The sequence below is a fragment of the Urocitellus parryii genome, chromosome 3, assembly GCF_045843805.1.
Source record: "Urocitellus parryii isolate mUroPar1 chromosome 3, mUroPar1.hap1, whole genome shotgun sequence".
NCBI lineage: Eukaryota > Metazoa > Chordata > Mammalia > Rodentia > Sciuridae > Urocitellus > Urocitellus parryii.
The window spans coordinates 122,062,554-122,082,849 of NC_135533.1; the positions used below are offsets into that span (position 1 = coordinate 122,062,554).

The 20,296-nt window shown below is 50.7% G+C and overlaps 1 protein-coding gene across 1 annotated transcript in view; it reads left to right on the forward strand.

Annotated features, from left to right (window-relative positions):
- Positions 1 to 20,296, forward strand: part of Pole (DNA polymerase epsilon, catalytic subunit) — a 48,078-nt gene that overhangs the window by 4,605 nt on the left and 23,177 nt on the right. Inside the window, exons 2-29 of the mRNA XM_026409683.2 lie at positions 265 to 406; positions 838 to 918; positions 1,295 to 1,339; positions 1,466 to 1,558; positions 1,844 to 1,998; positions 3,680 to 3,821; positions 3,939 to 4,019; positions 4,877 to 4,984; positions 5,238 to 5,348; positions 5,601 to 5,686; positions 5,899 to 6,018; positions 7,241 to 7,373; positions 7,602 to 7,715; positions 7,986 to 8,198; positions 8,465 to 8,572; positions 8,725 to 8,853; positions 8,924 to 9,026; positions 9,113 to 9,259; positions 9,549 to 9,694; positions 12,396 to 12,544; positions 13,596 to 13,688; positions 13,886 to 14,030; positions 15,553 to 15,710; positions 16,069 to 16,264; positions 18,032 to 18,246; positions 19,002 to 19,104; positions 19,526 to 19,606; positions 19,698 to 19,820. Of these exons, the coding sequence (XP_026265468.2) occupies positions 265 to 406; positions 838 to 918; positions 1,295 to 1,339; positions 1,466 to 1,558; positions 1,844 to 1,998; positions 3,680 to 3,821; positions 3,939 to 4,019; positions 4,877 to 4,984; positions 5,238 to 5,348; positions 5,601 to 5,686; positions 5,899 to 6,018; positions 7,241 to 7,373; positions 7,602 to 7,715; positions 7,986 to 8,198; positions 8,465 to 8,572; positions 8,725 to 8,853; positions 8,924 to 9,026; positions 9,113 to 9,259; positions 9,549 to 9,694; positions 12,396 to 12,544; positions 13,596 to 13,688; positions 13,886 to 14,030; positions 15,553 to 15,710; positions 16,069 to 16,264; positions 18,032 to 18,246; positions 19,002 to 19,104; positions 19,526 to 19,606; positions 19,698 to 19,820 (3,520 nt within the window). The remainder of the gene's footprint in view (positions 1 to 264; positions 407 to 837; positions 919 to 1,294; positions 1,340 to 1,465; positions 1,559 to 1,843; positions 1,999 to 3,679; positions 3,822 to 3,938; positions 4,020 to 4,876; positions 4,985 to 5,237; positions 5,349 to 5,600; positions 5,687 to 5,898; positions 6,019 to 7,240; positions 7,374 to 7,601; positions 7,716 to 7,985; positions 8,199 to 8,464; positions 8,573 to 8,724; positions 8,854 to 8,923; positions 9,027 to 9,112; positions 9,260 to 9,548; positions 9,695 to 12,395; positions 12,545 to 13,595; positions 13,689 to 13,885; positions 14,031 to 15,552; positions 15,711 to 16,068; positions 16,265 to 18,031; positions 18,247 to 19,001; positions 19,105 to 19,525; positions 19,607 to 19,697; positions 19,821 to 20,296) is intronic.

Below are 20,296 nucleotides of genomic sequence, written 5' to 3' on the forward strand. Positions count from 1 at the left end.
AGGAATACAATGCTGGTTTTTATGTATTTATAGTATCACATAAGATAGAGCATCCAGCTGTGATTGCTGTTTTGATTAGTGTTCTCTTTCCAAAGTCAGACAGGTTTAGAAGAGCCTGCTGTTGTCCTGCTTCTCCCTTGGTGAGCCTTTCAAGCAGTCTTGGCACATACTGTGCCAATCAGAAGCACTTAGCTCAGTGGGTTGAGGATTGTGGGGTGGGTGGTGTCATAAGTGGTGAGACCTGGATTCTCTTCTTTCATTCAGCGATGATGGCCCCACTTCCTCAGTCTCTGCACTTAAGCGCCTGGAACGGAGCCAGTGGACAGATAAGATGGACTTGCGATTTGGTTTTGAGAGGTTGAAGGAGCCTGGTGAGAAGACCGGCTGGCTCATCAACATGCACCCTGTGAGCACCTGTATTTTCCTCAGCCTGTCCTCCCCAGGCGGGTGGCTGCATCTTTTCATGTAGTGTGACCCTTACCCAAAGAGTGGGCAGCTCTGGGGGCCTGTCTGTTGTGTCTGACACAGGCGGGAGAGCTGGTTCCTGGCCCGCCTTAACTGCTCCCAACATCGTCACGGGCTTTGAGAGGCCCCTGAGAAGAATAAAGTAGGGGCACCCTGCCTGCCATGGGAATGAAGCTTTTAAGGACAATGAAGAAGAGACTCAGAGAGATCCCCATTTGGGAGCTGCTATGATGCAGTGCTTGTGAACCAGCTTGGTGGTGGGTTTTGCAGGGTGGAATAAAGAGCTGGGTATGATGATTTGTTCTGCTTTCCCAGAAGGGCTTTAGGCTGTGCAGAGGATAATCTGTCCATGTTGACCTGGTTCTTTTGCAGACTGAGGTCTTAGATGAAGATAGACGCTTAGTCAGTGCAGTGGATTACTACTTTATTCAAGATGATGGAAGCAGATTTAAGGTAAGCTTCTGTCCCCAAGAAACCAAAACCCACCTGTGAGGAGCAGTTGTCCAAAATGACAGTGTTTATTTAGTGCTGCAGCTATTGTGGAAGGAATGGGAGGCTTCTAGGGTGCAGCTGCCTACAGCCTGTCAGGAACATGGTCACTGGGAGCCACTTCAGTCACAATTAAGATGTCCAGGGAGAAGTTAGCTCAGGAAGTGACAATGTTGTATTTCTTAGGTTCTTGCCCCTGAAACACAATGCAGATCTGAATTTCCTATATGTTGTCCCTCCTAAGGGTTGTCAAAGTTCTGATGCCTTGAATTCAGGTTGCTTCACTTTGTCTCCCTTTTTTCTTGCTCATTGCCTTTGGGTGGATTGGTGACTCCTGCAGGTGGCCTTACCTTATAAGCCGTATTTCTACATTGCAACCAGAAAGGTAAGTCTGTTCTTGGAGTCAGGTCAGACAATGCGCCTTCCTGTGGTTGGCTTCAGAGCTGGGAAACAGATAAGGAAGAAACAGACCTTACTGATGGAAAGTCCTTTCATTCGGATCCTGATTTAGGGCTGTGAACGAGAAGTTTCATCTTTTCTCTCCAAGAAGTTTCAGGGTAAAATTGCAAAAGTAGAGACTGTCCCCAAAGAGGACCTGGACTTGGTGAGTACCACCCAGACCCTTCCAGGGACAGAGAGGCTGGGTCCAGTCAGTATCAGGCAAGACTGAAAAAGTAGAAAGGCAGGTCGTCACTGGGTTGTGTGTAGGGCAGAGGATGGAGGATGGGATTGTTCTGAATGCTCTCTAGGAGGCTGGTGCCCCACGGGGGGGACGGGTGCTTTGCACCCAGTCTGATTCGTGTGTGCATCTGTGCTGCTTTACCCCCATCCACTCAGCAATGATGTCTTGTTTCTCTTGAACTCACAAGGTGGTCTCTTCACTTTATAGCCAAATCACTTGGTGGGTTTGAAGCGAAATTACATCAAGCTGTCCTTCCACACTGTGGAGGACCTTGTCAAAGTGAGGAAAGAAATCTCCCCTGCTGTGAAGAAGAATCGGGAGCAGGACCGTGCCAGTGATGCATACACAGCCATGCTCTCCAGGTAAACGAGAGGAAGTTTACCTGAAGAGCACCAGCAGGTCCAGGGTGACAAGATGGACCAAGATGGGGATTTCTCAGTAGTTACCTCACTGCCGAGCTCTGCTCAATGTAGAAACTCTTGAGCACTGAGAGGCGCTCTGTTTTAATTAAACAAGCCACAGCTTCCCATGTCATTTTTTACATCTTAGCTGTCTCCCCCAACTGTTAATGCTGGGGATAGAACCCAGGGACCTCATGTTCTAGTGCTCTGCACTACATTTCCAACCCTTTTTGCTTTTTATTTGAGTCAAGGTCTTGCTAAGTTGCCCAAGCTGGCCTCATATTTGTAATCCTCCTTCCCCAACCTCCTGAGTACCTGGGAGCACAGGCATGTGCAGCTGCACCCAAGTATGGCTCTCTGTTCTTATAAGAGAGGTGGGTTTGTGGCTCTACAATTGAGTTGCTTTAACACTGGACATTTGGTGAGGCCCCCTCATCTAGCACCTTGTCACAGCCCGTCCATAACTTGTATTGAGTGCTGAGATTTGTAGAACATGTCTTCCCCAGAGATCCTTAGGTTTTACACAGAGATTTTAACTAAAGAATACCAAATGCTGTTCATCGTATGTTTAGATGTCAACAAGGAAGTAAGAGTTTAAGGAGAGAATACATTGGGTAGTTAAGTTTGGGTGTCTTTAGAACTTATTGTACCCTCAGATAAAATTCAGTTTGACCCTCTGAACTCTTCTGCAGTCCATCCCTTCAACTCCCCTTCCCAGTGATGCCACAAATTACTTTTCAGAATATTGCAAGTGTAATCAGAGACTGAGTCTACAGAGGCCTCAGCCATCTCTCAGATGCTTTTTTTTTTTTTTTTTTTTTTCTGTACTGGGTATTGAACCCCAGGATGCTTTGCCAGAGAACTACATCCCCAGCTCCTTTTGGTTTTTATTTTGAGATAGGGTCTCACTAAGTTGCCGAGGCTGGCCTTGAGCCTGTGGTCCTCCTGCCTCAGCCTCCCAAGTCTGGGATTACAGTCATGCGCCACGGCACCCAGCCTCTGAGGTTCATTTTTTTCTCTCATTAGCCCATTCAGTATTTGAGCTTAGTGGGCTAATAGTGAAGCAAACGTTCTGGTGTCAGATCTCTGGCTTGGATAGAAGATCAGCTGTCAAACAAAGTTAACATTTACTATCGCGTTACTGTGTAATGAGCCAAGGGCTGCACAATTATTACCTCATGTGGTACTTACCACTCCCCTGTGGGGTGGGCTGGTTGTAGTCTTCCTCATTTTCACAATGAGGAGGCAACCCCTCTGTAAGGGTGGGCCACATCTACACAGTGGAGACCATATGTAGGTCTGTGAATTCGGGGTCTGATCTCAGCCCTGCGTGGTACAACCTCCGCAGTAGCAGAGAGGACGTGGTAAGGTCTGGCCAAACTTGGGTGCTCTCCTGATCTATAGCACTTGAATGTAGCTTATGTAAAATGCACACACCTCAAGTGTGTACTGAACTGAATTTGTCGTATGGCCAGTTGCACAGGAAGTTGATTCCTAAGGCTACTGCTCGAGGGACTTCTCTAGTCATTGCAATCATCTCAGTTTACCCTTTGTGCTAGCTAGGTGTGGACTCTGGTCTTCACCTCCTCCAGCCCCTATCAGGGTGTAATTGAGTTAGTGGCTCTCTCTGCTTATTTCCTAGTGTTCTGCAAGGGGGCAGTGTAATTACTGATGAAGAAGAAACCTCTAAGAAAGTAGCTGACCAGCTGGATAACATAGTGGACATGCGCGAGTATGACGTCCCCTACCACATCCGCCTCTCCATCGATCTTAAGATCCATGTGGTGAGAGTCTGGCAGGCTGCTTCTTGAGTGAGGTTCCTACTGGTGTTAGGGATAAGTCTGTGGAGGGGTAGACTTCTCAGGATGTAGGGCCCCATGAATTCCCTGTGCACTCTGCAGGCTCATTGGTACAACATCAGATACCGGGGAAATGCTTTTCCAGTGGACATTACTCGCCGGGATGACCTTGTTGAGCGACCTGTAAGTATTGCTTGGATTTCCTCAGTCCTGAAATTTCACCTTGTTTTCTGAAGGGATAGATTCAGTGCTAAAAGGTGAATTTGATTCATAGGTTTGCTTGCTTTTTCCTCAAATGTTTTCTAAACAGTATCATGGAGTGAGAATTCTTCCTATCAGTGTCTGACCTGAGAGTATAACTTCATGGTCTGGCATGGATGTGGAGCTAGACTTGATTTGGACCTCAGGGGGAAGACGGTGACTCTGGGTAGCTAACAGTGAAGTCACTGAGGACAAATGGGTTATGACAGGAAGACTTTGGTTCAGGCCTCGCTTGCTGATCTGGGGAAGTCTTAGTGTTCAGTTTTCTCAAATCCAAAAAGAAGAGGTCAGCCTTGCCACAGTCGCTCGGCAGGGTTGCCCTGAAGGTCATGTTGGGGCAGTGGTTTTAAAGAGCATGGAGCTTGGGTGGTGTGTACCTACCTCACCGCAGCTCCAGCCTTACCTGTGTACTTCAGCTGCGCACCGTGTGGTGAGCCTCTTGGCTCTCTAGCAGCCTTTAGCTCTTTCCTGGAGCAAGCAGAGGTGGAGCAGGCTGGTGGTGGGTGTCCAGATCTTGTCTGACTTTGTTTTTTTTTTTTGTTTTTTTTCTTTCTTTCTTTTTTTTTTTTTTTAGAGAGAGATAAATTTTTTTTAATATTTATTTTTTTTTTTTAGTTTTCCTTTTAGTTTTCGGCGGACACATCTTTGTTTGTATGTGGTACTGAGGATCGAACCCGGGCCGCACGCATGCCAGGCGAGCGTGCTACCGCTTGAGCCACATCCCCAGCCCCTCTTGTCTGACTTTGTTGCTGACTTCATGCTGCATTTTCTCCCTCCAGGACCCTGTGGTGTTGGCATTTGACATTGAGACCACCAAACTGCCCCTCAAATTTCCTGATGCTGAAACAGACCAGATTATGATGATTTCTTACATGATTGATGGCCAGGTGAGCAGATGGCTTTTGGGAAGTAAGCTCCCTGGCGGGACTGTGTGTGGTCACCTACGGCTGGGAGTTGCTGAGTGAGTGAGGGGGTAGAGTCCAGTGATGTGCACCGCCCTCCCTCCTGGTGGAGACCTGGGTACGTGGCTCTCTTCTTGGGAGCTTGCTGTGGAGCCCGCGTGATGAGGCTGCGGCCAGTGATGGAGATGTCTTGGTCTTGCTGTCTCTGACTCCTGCTGCCTGCTGTGAACTTGGCCAGGGCTACCTCATCACCAACAGGGAGATCGTTTCTGAAGATATTGAAGATTTTGAGTTCACCCCCAAACCAGAATATGAAGGGCCCTTCTGTGTCTTCAATGAACCCGATGAGGTAAAAAGCCCTCACATGGAGAAGACTGCCCTGTATTTGGGGATAAGACATGAATCTTTGTGCTGATCCTTATGAAGCCTCGGGCATTCCTGGAATCAGGGCGGGGATGCCAGCTTCCTTTTCAGGGTCAGTCCTCATCCATGGTCAAGACTGGGGTGGTGTGGGCCCAGTGATGGACTGTGGGGAGGTGTTTGGAAGTTGCTGGAAGCAGATAAAAGCAGTGCTCTGACCTCTCTGCTTTGTCGAACTCAGGTCCATCTGATCCAGCGATGGTTTGAGCATATCCAGGAGACTAAACCCACCATCATGGTCACTTACAATGGGGACTTTTTTGACTGGTGAGCCTAGCGTCCCATTTATGGGTAACTGATAAGTGTTGGGGAGGAGGAGAGAGTAGTAGGAACTCGGCCTGATGGAGAAGAACTTCTGTGAAGAGTTCCTGGTTTGCTCTGGAGTCTCCTGGGAGCAGTCTTCCCTGTGCCTGAGGAGAAACGGAGGAAGGAGGACTAGAGACTCACGTCTTCCTGTTGCTCCTCTGTCCTGTACCTAGGCCGTTCGTGGAGGCCAGAGCAGCGGCCCACGGCCTGAGCATGTACCAGGAGATCGGCTTCCAGAAGGATAGCCAGGGGGAGTACAAGGCGCCACAGTGCATCCACATGGACTGCCTCAGGTAGAGCCCATGCACGGCTGGCCGCTTCTCACCAGCCTGGTGGGTGAGGTCTGCAGACTGGAGGAGAGTGGCCTCTGCAGGACCACCGGTCACCTGAGGGCACCACTGCTGCAGCTCTGCGGAGCCCTCGCACGCGCAGTCTGACATTGCTGATGCTCCATTTAGTCAGCAACACACTGAACGTGGGCCTGTGGGGAAGTCAGACCAGAAGGAAGTGCTGGCAGTGTGGCTAAGTGTGGCTGTGCAGCAGCCAGGCCCAGGGTGGCATGAAACGCTGGGTCAGCTGGCCCCCAGCATGTCTGCTTGGAGGAGGTGGCTTCTGTGCTGGTGAGGAGGTGTGTCCTTCTCAACCATTGTGTATGCTTCATGTTAGGTGCTGCACTGGGGGTGGAGGAAGGCCAGGAGGCGGAGCTGGTTCACAGTGTGGCAGGGATAAAGAGAGGCAGAGCTCCATCTGCTACTGCAGATGGGGGCCTCAGTGAGGGGTGGGTGCCTGGCAGTCTGCTGTCAGTCAAGCCTGGGATGAGGGCAGAGAGCAATTACAGATGAAAGGTGTTTCTGCTGTTATCCTTGTACTAGTCTGAAAGCCCCACCCACCTGGAGAATCCTGGAGACTGTTGACCTTGGTGACATGGAGCCTAGGGTTGGTTGGGGCTTTTGTCCTGGATTAGGAGTCTGGCATTTAGGTCTTGGTAAAAGCCCTGGTAGTCAATGAACTCAAGATGAGAAATGAGAGAGTTTGCACGGAGGGAGGGGACAACACCTGGCACAGAGGCCACAAGAGGTAGAAACAGTGCTGTTCCCAGGGAAGGTGTTGGTGTGAGCCTGCAGGCTGGGGGTGGGGGGGTGGAGCTGCGTTCCCATTGTGGGGCAGGGATGGTCTTATTTCATGCTTGGGGATCTTGTAAGAGAAGGAAGAAACACCCCATATGGTTTGGAGAACAAGGCTGGAGGTTGCAGAGAGGAGGTCTGGGGAGTGGCCTGAGGATTCTTGTCAACTTGCCTTTTCACTTCTCTATTGAAAGGCTGAGTACTTTGCTGAGGATGGGATGTGAGGCCAGGGGCCCCAGGGAAGCACTGCATTGCCTTCTGTTTTGTATTTTGTGAGGTTAGATCCAGGTGGAGGGTTTTGAGGGGCCTGCACTGTGGGGTCTTAGCATCAGTCTTAGATATACTCTTGTGTCCACAGAATTGTATTTGGCATCTGTTTTCCTCTTCCCAGGTGGGTAAAAAGGGACAGCTACCTTCCCGTGGGCAGTCATAACCTGAAGGCGGCCGCCAAGGCTAAGCTTGGCTACGACCCTGTGGAATTAGATCCTGAGGACATGTGCCGGATGGCCACCGAGCAGCCCCAGGTACATGAGCCATGTCCCAGCTCTCCTTGCAGCTGTGAGGTCACCCTTGTTCCCACCAGAGAAGCCACATCCCCGGGCCATGGTGCTGGCTGTCTACACTGGCTGCATTTGGCCCAGTGGGATACTCTTCCTCTGGGAGGCGACTGTTCTAAGCTTTGCCTGCTAAGCCTGCTACCTTTCCCTGGTCTTTCAGTGTGATGGCCCTGCCCTCTGTTGCTCCCTCCACAGACTCTGGCCACATACTCTGTGTCGGATGCTGTTGCCACTTACTACCTGTACATGAAGTATGTCCATCCCTTCATATTTGCCCTGTGCACCATTATCCCCATGGAGCCTGATGAGGTCAGTGTCCCTCTACTTCCCTGCCGTCTTCTTAATGCACTGGTGCCTCCCAAATGCGCTGGTCTTACCGGGCTGTGGGGGAAGGCAGCAGCAGGATTTTGGTGTGTGAGGCCACACCTGGGGCTCCATGTGGAATAATCATGGAGGCCTTCTCTTTTTTCCTGTGGCAGTCACTTTCTAAGGTCTTTCTGTGGGTCCTGGACTTTCCCTGGGCTGCAGAGCCTTTGGCAGGCTCTAGGGGTACACAGCTGGACATGATATCTCCTGCAGGTGCTGCGGAAGGGCTCGGGCACACTGTGTGAGGCCTTGCTGATGGTGCAGGCCTTCCACGCCAACATCATCTTCCCCAACAAGCAAGAGCAGGAGTTCAACAAGCTGACAGACGATGGCCACGTGTTGGATGCTGAGACCTACGTGGGGGGCCACGTGGAGGCACTGGAGTCGGGCGTCTTCCGCAGTGACATCCCCTGCCGGTTTAAGATGGTGCGCCTCCTGCCTGGGAAGCCACAGCTAAAGCGGAGTCCCTTCTCCCTGCTCTCCCCAGTTGGCCCCTCTTGCCAGTGGTTCCTCTGGCCTAGCTCTCTGCCGGGGCAGGCCTCACGTGGTGTGCTTTGGGAGCATTCTTGCCGCACTTCCTGCCACATGCATGGTGCACAGTGGGGCTCTGTGTTTGGTTGCATGTCACACCTGTGGCATAGGTGAGGTGCATTGTCCCTGTGACCCGGGTCCTCTCATATTCCTTGCTCTAGAATCCTGCTGCGTTTGACTTCCTGCTGCAGCGGGTGGAGAAGACCATGCGCCATGCCCTTGAGGAAGAGGAGAAGGTGCCTGTGGAGCAGGCCACCAACTTTCAAGAGGTAGCTCTCCAGAGTGGGGTGTTCTGTGTCTGGCTCTGCCCTTCCATCAGTGCTCAAGCATCTGGGCCCTAAGTGTTGTCTGTTGTGGTCACTCTGCTTTTGTCCAGTTTCACCTTGGACACCAGCATCCCTTCATTTCCCTTTCTCTGCAGGTGTGTGATCAGATAAAGACCAAGCTCATCTCTCTGAAAGATGTTCCCAACCGAATCGAATGTCCCCTTATCTACCACCTGGATGTGGGAGCCATGTACCCCAATATCATCCTGACAAACCGCCTACAGGTGAGCCCTTGCTTCTCACATTAGAACTAGAGCTGTCTCCACAGACCTTAATGCTTTCTGTCTCCTGCAGCCCTCTGCCATGGTAGACGAGGCCACCTGTGCTGCATGTGACTTCAACAAGCCTGGAGCAAACTGCCAGAGGAAGATGGCCTGGCAGTGGAGGGGCGAGTTCAGTGAGTGTGGGCCCTGTAGGTTGCTTGGCATGGTGGGCGGGACCCATATTCTGGTCTTGTTGGAACCCCTCTCGTCTTCTTCCTAGTGCCAGCCAGTCGCAGTGAATACCATCGAATCCAGCACCAGCTGGAGTCAGAAAAGTTCCCCCCCTTGTTTCCTGAGGGGCCGGTGCGGGCCTTTCACGAGCTGTCCCGGGAGGAGCAGGCCAAATACGAGAAACGGAGGCTGGCAGGTGAGTGCCCAGGAGGCTGCAGCTTTGCACACTAGCTCTGCTCTGGCCAGCATGTGGCAGCCTGTGGGCAACAGAGCTCTCGGGTGTTTTTTCTGTGGTCTTTGTTTCTTTTGTACCCAGAGCCTGTTCTTTTTTGCTGTGATAAACCAGTGATTCATAAACCAGTGGATTTTCTGTTCCTTCATGTTAATGTAGAAAACAGGACTCCTGGGCATCCCTGTGACTCAGTTCGCTTTTTTGCGTCTGAAAGTCTCACATGCCTACCCCCACCACTCTCCATGATGCTTAGATTACTGCCGGAAAGCCTACAAGAAGCTCCATGTCACCAAGGTGGAGGAGCGCCTCACCACCATCTGCCAGCGGGAGAACTCCTTCTACGTGGACACGGTGCGCGCCTTCCGAGACAGGCGCTACGAGTTCAAAGGGCTGCACAAGGTGGGCATTGCTGAGGAAGAGCCTAGCTTGGCTTCCTGGGGCCTTTGCTTGGGCCTGTGTGGACATTCATGGTCCTCAGTGTGCAGGTGCTGGTGTGGATCCACTGAGCTGGCAGACGCATCTGCACAACATGCACAGTGTCTGTGGGTGAAGAACACGCAGCCCTTCATCCACCCTGGCCTGGGACCCCAGAAAGATTCTGAACAATCGTTTCTCAGCTAATTATTTAGAATTTAGAGCAGCAGCCTGCAGACTCCGGCTAGGCCAGCTCTTCTGAGAGTCTCGCTGGCACCAGTTGGCTTGCAGGTTTCTGGCTGTTCTCCCACTACTGGGGAGGTGAGTGGAGCAGCTGCGTGGCGCTTTGCTTGGCTGACCTCTGGTAGGGAAACTAGGGCTCATCCCATGAGAACAAGGATGATATGTAACAGTGCCTCCGTTGCAATGGGAGGCTGTACTTTTGTGTCGCACCACATCGAGTGATTTCTGCTGGGAGGCTTCCCCTCGCTGCTAGACCTGGAAGGCCCTTGCTGCGTGTCCCATCATTTCAGCACCGCCAGTGTGTGGGTGGCGCTCATGCTCACTTTATTACCATCACCTTTAACTCTTGGTGGTGGTGATGTGGGTATGCGTGGAACTGAAGGCTCAGGTGCTGCTCGGTGGTGCACACACCGCCTACTGTTTTGCACCGTCAGCCCCCTGCTTCTGCATAGCTCTTACCTCTTCCAAGACTGAGCCCTGTGTTCAGCCCCAGCCCAGCCCTGTCAGCCACTGCCTATCTGAAGGCAAGCTCGGTGCCTTACGCAGGAGAACCCTGCGGTGTGTGTCTTCAGCTGGTTCCTTGACTTAATGCAGCGTGCAGCACTTGTCCCTGGCATTCCTTCAAGTGTTCCATTGTGAACAGAATTCAGCATGTGTTGTCTGTGCCTTTGTCCACTGATGGGTCGTGGTTACCTCCACCTTTTGGCTATTACGCATCATCCTGTGGATGTGGGAATACAAATATCTCTTCAGATTCCTGCTTTAAAATTTTTAAAAAATTCTTTTGGATAGATACCTGGCAGTAGAATTGCTGGAGCTTATGGTAATTCTGAGCTTACCTTTTTAAGGAACTGCCTTTCCCCCTCACTTTATTTTAGTGGTGCGGGTACTTGTTCATCTGTCTTCCCTCCTTCATCAGATAGGCCCTGAAAGTGAAGTGACTTTACCTGGCTTCTTCAGAATCTAATGGGATTCCTGGCATATAATAGGCACTCGTAAATATCTTATTGTTTTCCTCATATTTATTTATAAGTGGACACGTATCTTTATTTTATTTTTATTTGGTGTCTCACGCATGCTAGGCAAGTGCTCTACCTCGAGCCACAACCCCAGCCCTTCTCTGCATTTCTGTATCGATGGCTTTTACCAGAATCCACTGAGCTATTTCCTTCACCCTGACTAGAAGCAGGCAGACCTGACTTCTAGTCACAGGACACAAAGCCGGCCAGACAGGCCCAGGCCTCAGACACCCCACAGCAGGGCTAGCCAAGACTCCATGGAGCCATGACCTCCCAGCTCAGCCCTCTCCTTCCACCATAGCAGCTCCGCCTCCTGGACTCACATTGGGAGGGATAAAAGGCATGACCTGCCCACATGAGCATCCTCCTATCCCACTGGGCCCTGGCTCCAGGCCCCTCGCCTGGCACCGGGGGGCCTTATACCCCTGGCCCAGCATGTTGATCCAAAGACTTTTGGTCTCATGTAAACTCTGTGGAGTCTCGATTGCCTAAGACTTTATTAAGTTCCTCGAACATCTCGACGGGGGAGCAGGGGTCTGCTGGGACCAGGAGGGTGCTGTGTGTTGGGCTGTGGCTGTAGTGTCTCTGTGGTACAGCGTGGTAGGAGGGCCAGCGGACATTGGTGAAAGTGAGCTGGATCTGCCGTCATCTGAACCCATCACAGCACCTGTGGCAGAGTGTACTCACCCTCTTTAGTAGAGTTGTGTGGTTTTGATAAACGCATTTGGTTGTCTCTCAGCACCAGACATCATTGGGAACACTGCACGCTCCTTGCTTGGCTTTGCAGCATCTATTGGCCAACGCTTGCCTTATCTTACGAGCAGTCAGGGACCTAAGCACTGTCACAGCGGGGTGACTGTAGCGGTTGTGCCGGCTGTCTGCCTGGCACGGGTTCCTGTTTTTACGATTGTACACTGTAACTCACTTGTCAAACACGCTGAGCAAGGGGCAGCGGGACTTGTCCTGGGAGCCCCAAAGAGACCCATCAGTGGTCATCAGCTCATTTTCATGTGGTTCTGCTAGGGGTTGCAACGACCTAGGTCTAAGGTATGTGGGTGGATCATTGCTGTAGCGGGTGTTTGCTCCAAGTCTGGTCCCATGGGGGAAAAGATGCTATGTTCCCTGGTGCTTGGAACATTTGCCTCCCGATGGTCCACATGGTAGGGATGTGCTGGAGATGGCTGGGAGAGGTTGAATGTGGATTTTGGCAAGTGTCCACCTTGTTAGATGTCTTGGTCACAGCGGAAGTGTCGTGGTGAAGGAGGAGAAGGCCCATGGGTTGTAACCTCAGCAGTTTTTGAGTGGGTCTGCTCAGACACTCTCGGGACATGGGATGGAAGGAAGGCGATATAAATTCTGGGCTGTTGACCTTGTGAACTGTGAAATTGGAAAACTAGGCAGCACTCACGGCTTGCATGTTGCAGGTGTGGAAAAAGAAGCTCTCTGCAGCCATGGAGGCGGGTGATGCAGCCGAGGTCAAGCGCTGCAGGAACATGGAGGTCCTGTATGACTCGCTGCAGCTGGCTCACAAGTGCATTCTCAACTCCTTCTACGGCTACGTCATGCGCAAGGGGTATGGGCTGCATCGGGTGCTCAGGGACAAGTACATGGGCAGAGTGTCCTAATGTCCGGAGAGATGGGGGGACAGCTCATTGATTTCTGGAGACGTGGGCTCAGGGTGGGACTGGGAGGCCACAGAGAGTTGGGCTGTGCTGGCTGGAGGAGGTACAGGCTGCTGGACCCTTGGTCTGAACACTGTGGATTACAAGAGCACCTCATTGATTTCAGCATACTGTGCCACTTGGTGTCATCGCCTGAGAGTATGGAAAGGGCCTGGGTACTTGCCAAACAGTACCAATGCATTGAAGGGTGGACAAGGCATGGACCAACAATGGCCATGGAGCTGGCTGAGGGGCCAGGATCTTAAAGCCACAGTGGACACTGTTTCCAGGGGGAGTAGGAAGCAGGTTCAGGTGATGGTGGGCAGTGAGGCCTGAGCTATGTTTCTTAGACAGGAATGGTCAGGGCCTCAGGAACAGCAGGCAAGACAGGCCTCTCGATCGGGGGTGTGGTGGATGAGAGGACTGGCAACTGGCAGCTCTGGATAAAGGTGGGAGTCTGGCCCCTGTCATCAGTTTTGAGGGAAGGATATATTTACTTGATGTTGCTTTTGGAGGGAGTGACATGTTTAATACCACTGGGGCAGAGGGGGTGGAGAGACTGAGACAGGAGGTGGAGGTCTGGCCCAAGCAGGCAGTGTGGTGGGCTAGCTTAAGGCTGAGGGCATCTCCCAGGCAAGCGCTTGGAGTCCTCTTAGAGGCCAGAGGTGGAGGGGGAGTATAGAGGGCATTAGCTGTGTCTAGGAAGGGACTGCGTCCTGCCAAACTGAGCTGGTGCCAAGGCTGTACACTGCACCCTTCCAGAACTTTGCTGAGCCACACTTTGCTTCCTGAAGTAGGGACAGAAGTGTCCTTGGGGCAGAGCCAAATCCTACCTTGGTTTTGTCCTGTTTCAAGCTTGTGTGGCTGCTGCCATCGTCCCTCCAGGGGTCCTCCCTTCCCTCCCCCAGTCCCTGTGGCGGGACTCCTACAGCCCATCCATTGCAGGCCAACTGTCTTCCCCAGGGCACGCTGGTACTCCATGGAGATGGCTGGCATTGTCTGCTTTACGGGGGCCAACATCATCACCCAGGCCCGAGAACTGATAGAACAGATAGGGTGAGTGGGCTTAGGTCCTCAGCCAGGGCTCACACAGCAGGGTAGGGGCCTTGGGAGGATTGATAACTAGAAGATCTCTCTCTGGGAAGATGGCTGGGTTTGCTGTCATTGTGTTTGCAGGATCTGACACTTGGTTCTCTAGTATATGGGACCACCATCTAGTATCCGTGAGACCTTAGTCCTCTCTGTCCCTAAAGGAGGCCCTTGGAACTGGACACAGATGGAATATGGTGCGTCCTGCCCAATAGCTTCCCAGAAAATTTTGTCATCAAGACGACCAATGCGAAGAAACCCAAGGTGACCATCTCCTACCCTGGGGCCATGTTGAACATCATGGTCAAGGTGAGTCTGGGTTGCAACAGGAGAGACATCTCATCCTGACTGCTGGCCTGGCCTCAGGGAGGGTGATTTCCCTGGTTCTTTGCAAGACCCTCAGCTCACCTGCTCATCCTCCTGATACAAACACACTTCCTCACCTCCTCAAGTCTTTTCTGGCCTTAGGGTCTGTGGTCAGTCTGCAGAAGTCACCAAGTGAGTTCTTTCTCCTGCAGCACAGTACCCACACTATTTTAGATCTTTTTTTTTTTTTTTTTTTTTTTAAATTTCAACTTACAGAAAACTAAAAAAGTAGTACAAAGAATTCCATGTACACTCTAACCTGCTTTCCCTGCATTAACATCTACATAAGCCACAGCACAGTCAAGATGAAGGAACACCTATTGGTGCACCCTGTAACTAAACCAGACTTCACTGGGATCTCCTGCTTCTCTTGCTTCTGTCCTTCCTCTGTCCCGAGCCCATACTGTATCCCCTCCAGCGTGGGGCTATGCCTTGGTCTCCTAGCCAGCCGTTTTGTTGCCTGAGCTTGATCCAGGGCTGTCTGTTGTTCCTTGTTATGAGGCTGAGATTATTAGGGCTCTCTGGGAGGACCACCACAGAACTAACACCCCACTGTTGAGTCCTGGTTGTGTTGGGTCAACGTTTTAGGAACATTGTGTGGGTCACCAGAAATAGGTGCTGTCTGCATCTGCCATACCTCTCTACTCTGAGGTTCCTTCTCTCTGCTACATGTGCCATTCTTAGTAATGACACACAAAGAAAGAGGGTCAGTCCCCTTCCTGGAGGAGCACAGAACCTGGGCAAATTTGGAGCCACCACAGTGGTTAAGGAGGGTTATAGAGGAGAGAATTAGAGACCCTGTTACTCTGTAAGCTTCAGCATGCTAACCCAGATCTCCCTTGTCTCCATGTGGGTTTCCTATGGTGAGCTTTCCCCATTTCTTCCACTTACATTAATTGAAATTCTGTAGGAACTGTCAGCCTTCTCCCATTTATTCCCTTGTTTATCTGTTGGCTTATTTATTTGCATCAGCAGGGTGGTGGGTGTTGTCATGTGAGGTTATGGTGCCATCTGACCCATGCGTGTTGGTTATCAGATCCCCCTGTTGGCCTGGGGTTCCCTCACCTCTGCCGTGTGCTCTCGGGCATGCCCTCTTTGTGTTTTTTGGCTTTTGTTTTTGGAGTACTTATTCCTGGTATGAGACCATCCAGCCTTGGCTGTGTTCTCCCTAGAGTCAGGCAGTTCTCCACAGAGCCCCCGCCCACCTGAAACCCCAGCAACTATGGTGTTTTTCCTGGAAGGTCCTATGTGGAAACAACAGCCTGGAACTTGGACTGGGCAGAGTGCACTGGAGAATCAGCAGGCTATTGTGTGTCTCAGGGCGCCTTTCCTTTCCGCTGCCAGGTTGTGACCACTGTATGGAACAACCTCAGTTTGCTGACCTGTCCACACCTTAAGGGACAGCAGATGGCTTCCAGGTCTGGGCCTTTGTGAGTGAAGTTATCCCTTCTCACTTGATTCTCAGGAAGGCTTTACCAACGACCAGTACCAGGAGTTGGCAGAGCCCTCCTCACTCACCTACATCACCCGCTCAGAGAACAGCATCTTTTTTGAAGTTGATGGGCCCTACCTTGCCATGATCCTTCCAGCCTCCAAAGAAGAGGGGAAGAAACTGAAGAAGAGGTAGGGCCCTCACAGCCACTGTGCTCTGGAGGAGATGTGTTGAGGTGGATTGGGCTTCACGACCCATCTGGAACTCAGGCCCAGAGCAAGGGTGCACAGGCTGAGTGTTGGTTGGGTTTTCTCCCTGGCTTGACTTGAGAGAAGCGGAACCCCAGTGCGGCAATGCTCCTAACACTGCCCTCCTCTGGTTCTGTAGGGTAGGCCCTTGAGTTGTTCTGGAGTTGAGAACCCTTTGTGGGTGGAGTGCCGTTGGCTGCCACTGGCGATGGGGGGCGAGAGTGGGCTGAAGACTGCAGAGGCGAGACAGAAGCAGCCAGTGCCCCACTGAGGCTTTGCTGTAGGGCCCTTCTTTTTTCAGATATGCTGTATTTAATGAAGATGGTTCCCTGGCTGAGCTGAAGGGCTTCGAGGTCAAACGCCGTGGGGAGCTGCAGCTGATTAAAATCTTCCAGTCCTCTGTGTTCGAGGCCTTCCTCAAGGGCAGCACCCTGGAGGAAGTGTATGGCTCCGTCGCCAAGGTGGCCGACTACTGGCTGGACGTGCTCTACAGCAAGGTCAGAGCCGCCTCCCTCACCACCGAGTCAGTGGACCAACCCTCTCCTGCAGGAAAGGGACCTTGTGCCTGGGCTCCTGGAGAGAAGATGTACATGGCTGACTCTTAGCACTGGTGTCCCAGAATTCCCCCTTGGCTTCTCTGTCCAGCGATAACTCTGAAGGAATCATTTTTAAGTTGACATGATCAAATAGGGGGAAAATTTACCAATGATCACATGGACTTCTCTGATTTTTAAAGTCTCTGTAGGCCCTACACAAGCACACGTAAACTCCAGTTTGTTTTGTTTTGATTTAATTTTGTCTTGTCTTTGTTTTTGTACTGGGGATTGAACCCAGGGGTTTTGTACTGGGGATTGAACCCAGCTTTACTACTGAGCTACATACACCCCCAGCCCCCTTTTATTGTTTTTTGAAACAAAGTCCTGCTAAGTTGCTGAGATTGGCCTCAAACTTGCAAGCCTCCTGCCTCAGCCTTCCAAGTCTCTGAGATTGCAGATATGCACCACTATACCTGACCATAACTTTTTTTTTTTTTAGTAGTAGTTGGACACAATACCTTTATTTTATTTATTTTTATATGGTGCTGAGGATCGAACCCAGGACCTCACACGTGCTAGGCGAGCACTCTACCGCTGAACTACAACCCTAGCCCCTGATTATAACTCTTATAACTTACTCCCTGCACTGTAATAAAAGAAATACAAAGTGAATTACAGTGACAGATATTCCTCAGATCATTGGGCTGCCCCTGTGCTGCCGTGTACTTGTATGTACAAGCTGCGTGCCACCTGGCAGCTCGAATCCACCCTCCTGAGATGGTCACTGCTGTCTGTCAGCTGCCGTCGGTCAGAGCTCTGCTACCACCACTGCTGCTGTGTGCATGTGGCTCTGCCTTTCCTCCTTTGCTCTGTTTTTAACAGTAGTCTTTCTTGGTAAAAGGAATGTTGAAATGTTCTGGAACATTTTTCTGGCTTTTAGGAGCTGAGCAGATCTTACAGATGGCAGTTGGGGAACAAGTGTGCCAAGAAACAGCTGCATCAGCCAGGCATGGTGGCACAGACCTGTAATCCCATCTGCTCAGGAGGCTGAGGCAGAAAGATTATAAATTCAAGACTAGTCTCAGCAAGTTAGGCCCTGTCTCAAAATACAAAGGGGTGGCTCAGTGCTCAGTGGTGGAGCACTTGCCAGCGCACATGTGGCCCTGGGTTCAATCCCCAGCACCACATATACACACAAATGAAAGCTGGGACTGCATTAGCACCATTGGTGCCTCATCAGGCCAGAAGGCAGAGTCTCCTGCTAGTCCCAGTGGCTCTCCTTCCTCCAGTTCTTCCCTCCTTCAACTCCTTCCTCTGCTCTGCACCTTTAGTGCTGCTCACCAATACACATTTCTCATGCAACTTAATAAAATAAAAACTCAAGTCTTGTGCTCTTTTTGTTTAGGTATTAAAATGAGCAGTAGGGCTGAGGCTAGAGCTCAGTGGTAGAGCGCTTGCCTAGCATGTGTGAGGCATTGGGTTCAATTCTCAGCACCATGTATAAATTAATAAACAAATGTCCATCAACAACTAAAAAATATTTTTTAAAAAAGATGAATTTTTAAATAAATAAAATGAGCAGTAATAGGAAAGCCTTTCAAAAATACAGAGCCTGCCTTTATCTCCTCCGGTGGGGACACTGCTGGTCCTGTGGGATCAAAGCCCTAGTGAGCTCAGGCCCGACCTCGGCCTCTCCACTAGGGCTTCACCCATTGCCTTTTTTTCTAGGCAGCTAACATGCCCGATTCTGAGCTGTTCGAGTTGATATCTGAGAACCGCTCAATGTCTCGGAAGCTAGAAGATTATGGGGAGCAGAAGTCCACATCTATCAGCACAGCAAAGCGCCTGGCTGAGTTCCTGGGAGACCAGATGGTCAAGGATGCTGGGCTGAGCTGCCGCTACATCATCTCCCGCAAGCCTGAGGGCTCTCCTGTCACCGAGAGGTAAGGGCACCCTCTGGGGAGGGACTGGCTATGCAAAACGGCATGGGTGGTGGAGCTTCCTCAGCAAGAACATGTGCTGGTTGGTGTTGAAAGAAGTAAGCCTTGCTGGGGTCCTGGTGAGACCCTGGGGGTTTGAGCCTGGAGAACCTGAGTTTGGGGAGTCAACTCCTTTCTATCGAGGGCTTAGAGTCAGGGTGTCTTGGAGGGTCATATGCAATTGTCCTGTCACCAGGCAAGGTCTGGGTCGAGCTCCCTTCCCTGTGTCACTCAGTTCCCTGTGCTGACAAAAAGATGCCCTCTGGCTTCTAGAACCACTTCAAGGGCAGTTGCAAAAGATGCCTCTCCCACCAGGAAACTTCAATGTGCACAGAGGGTGGAACCATGTGGGGGTGACCCGAAGGAAACAGGAGGAACTGTGACTGCCTGTGGATGACACACAGAATAAAGGGCTTGTCCCTGGTGTGCTCCTGGTTGAATTTCTACTAGGACTTCAAGAGCTGGGATGGCTCCATGGGAAGCCTTGAGAACAGCCAGTGGTGGGGAGTGCACATTAAACCTGTCTTTTAATACAATGGAACATCATCTAGTTATTGAACAGTATCAACATACATGAGATGCAGTCTGTACAGTATAACATTCTTTAAAATATAGGTTATAAGCTCTTATAAACACTTACTTCCATGTACATTTGATTACAGTTACAGTGGATCTGGGTGAGTCTCATTGTGAGTCTCTTTGCTTTCTTCCTCACCCAGGGCCATCCCACTTGCCATTTTCCAAGCAGAGCCCACAGTGAGGAAGCACTTTCTTCGGAAATGGCTTAAGAGCTCATCCCTTCAAGACTTTGATATTCGGACAGTGAGTACCAGTTTTTTTCTACTCTTAAAAATTTTAGAGGAAAGCTAGTGAGAATAGAGCAAAATATGCCTGCCTTGGATCATATCTCCTGTCTTGTCTGGAGTCTTCATTCCTGACTGCCTTCTTTCTTGTGTGTAAGAGGTGAGGAAATAGAGTATTTTAGGGCACAAATGGAAAAGCAAAATGCTGGGAGGCCCTTCGGCTGTTCTTTTGGATAGACTAAAGCTAAGTGTACTGGCTCAGTCACCTACTGGCTTGTACGCTCATTCAGCTGTCTACCAAGTTTCCTCCTCTGAAGCAGGCACCTGGAATTCTAGGGGATTAAGTAGGACACAAAACATTTAGCACAGTGCTCTGCGTGGGTTGAGACTGAACACAGAGCTCCCCTGCTGCCATTTCTCTCTGCTGCCTGCTCATGCAGATTCTGGATTGGGACTACTACATCGAGCGCCTGGGGAGTGCCATCCAGAAGATCATCACCATCCCCGCGGCTCTGCAGCAGGTGAGGGCGAGAGCCAGTGGACCCAGCCAGGCAGCTGGGAACCCAGGGAGCTGACACAAGGATCCCTGATCGATATGATATCCTTGTGCAGGTGAAGAACCCAGTACCACGCGTCAGACACCCAGACTGGCTGCATAAGAAGCTGCTGGAGAAGAGTGACATCTACAAGCAGAAGAAGATCAGTGAGCTGTTTGTCCTTGAGGGAAAGAGACAGGTAACAGACTCAGCCAAGAGACACAGGGTGTCAAGGTACTGGAGCTACCATCCATGGTACTCGGTACCATCTTTAAGGTGCTTTTTTTTCCCCCCTAAAAAATGTACATCTTGGTACTTTGTTCTTTAATGCCCTCCAGTGTTAACTATTGTAATTGGAAACAGATTGTGAGTCATCAGGTAAGGGTAAAGAGCTATATGCTTAAACATTGAGGTATATGAATGAGACCTGGGAGCGTGAGCAGATCACTGCACCATGTAGCCTCAGTTTTGCTACTGTAGACACACATTCTTTCCTGTAGACACAACTTGGAAACAGTGGAGATAATACAGTGAAAGAGTTAGCTAAATTCACAACAGTGAAGAAATATTTTCAAGTGCTGAAAAATTAAAGTGAACTATAAACCAGAGCAACACAGTCCCTCACGTGATTTTTTAAAAATCCAGATTCTCGGGTGGACTGGATTTTAAAAACTT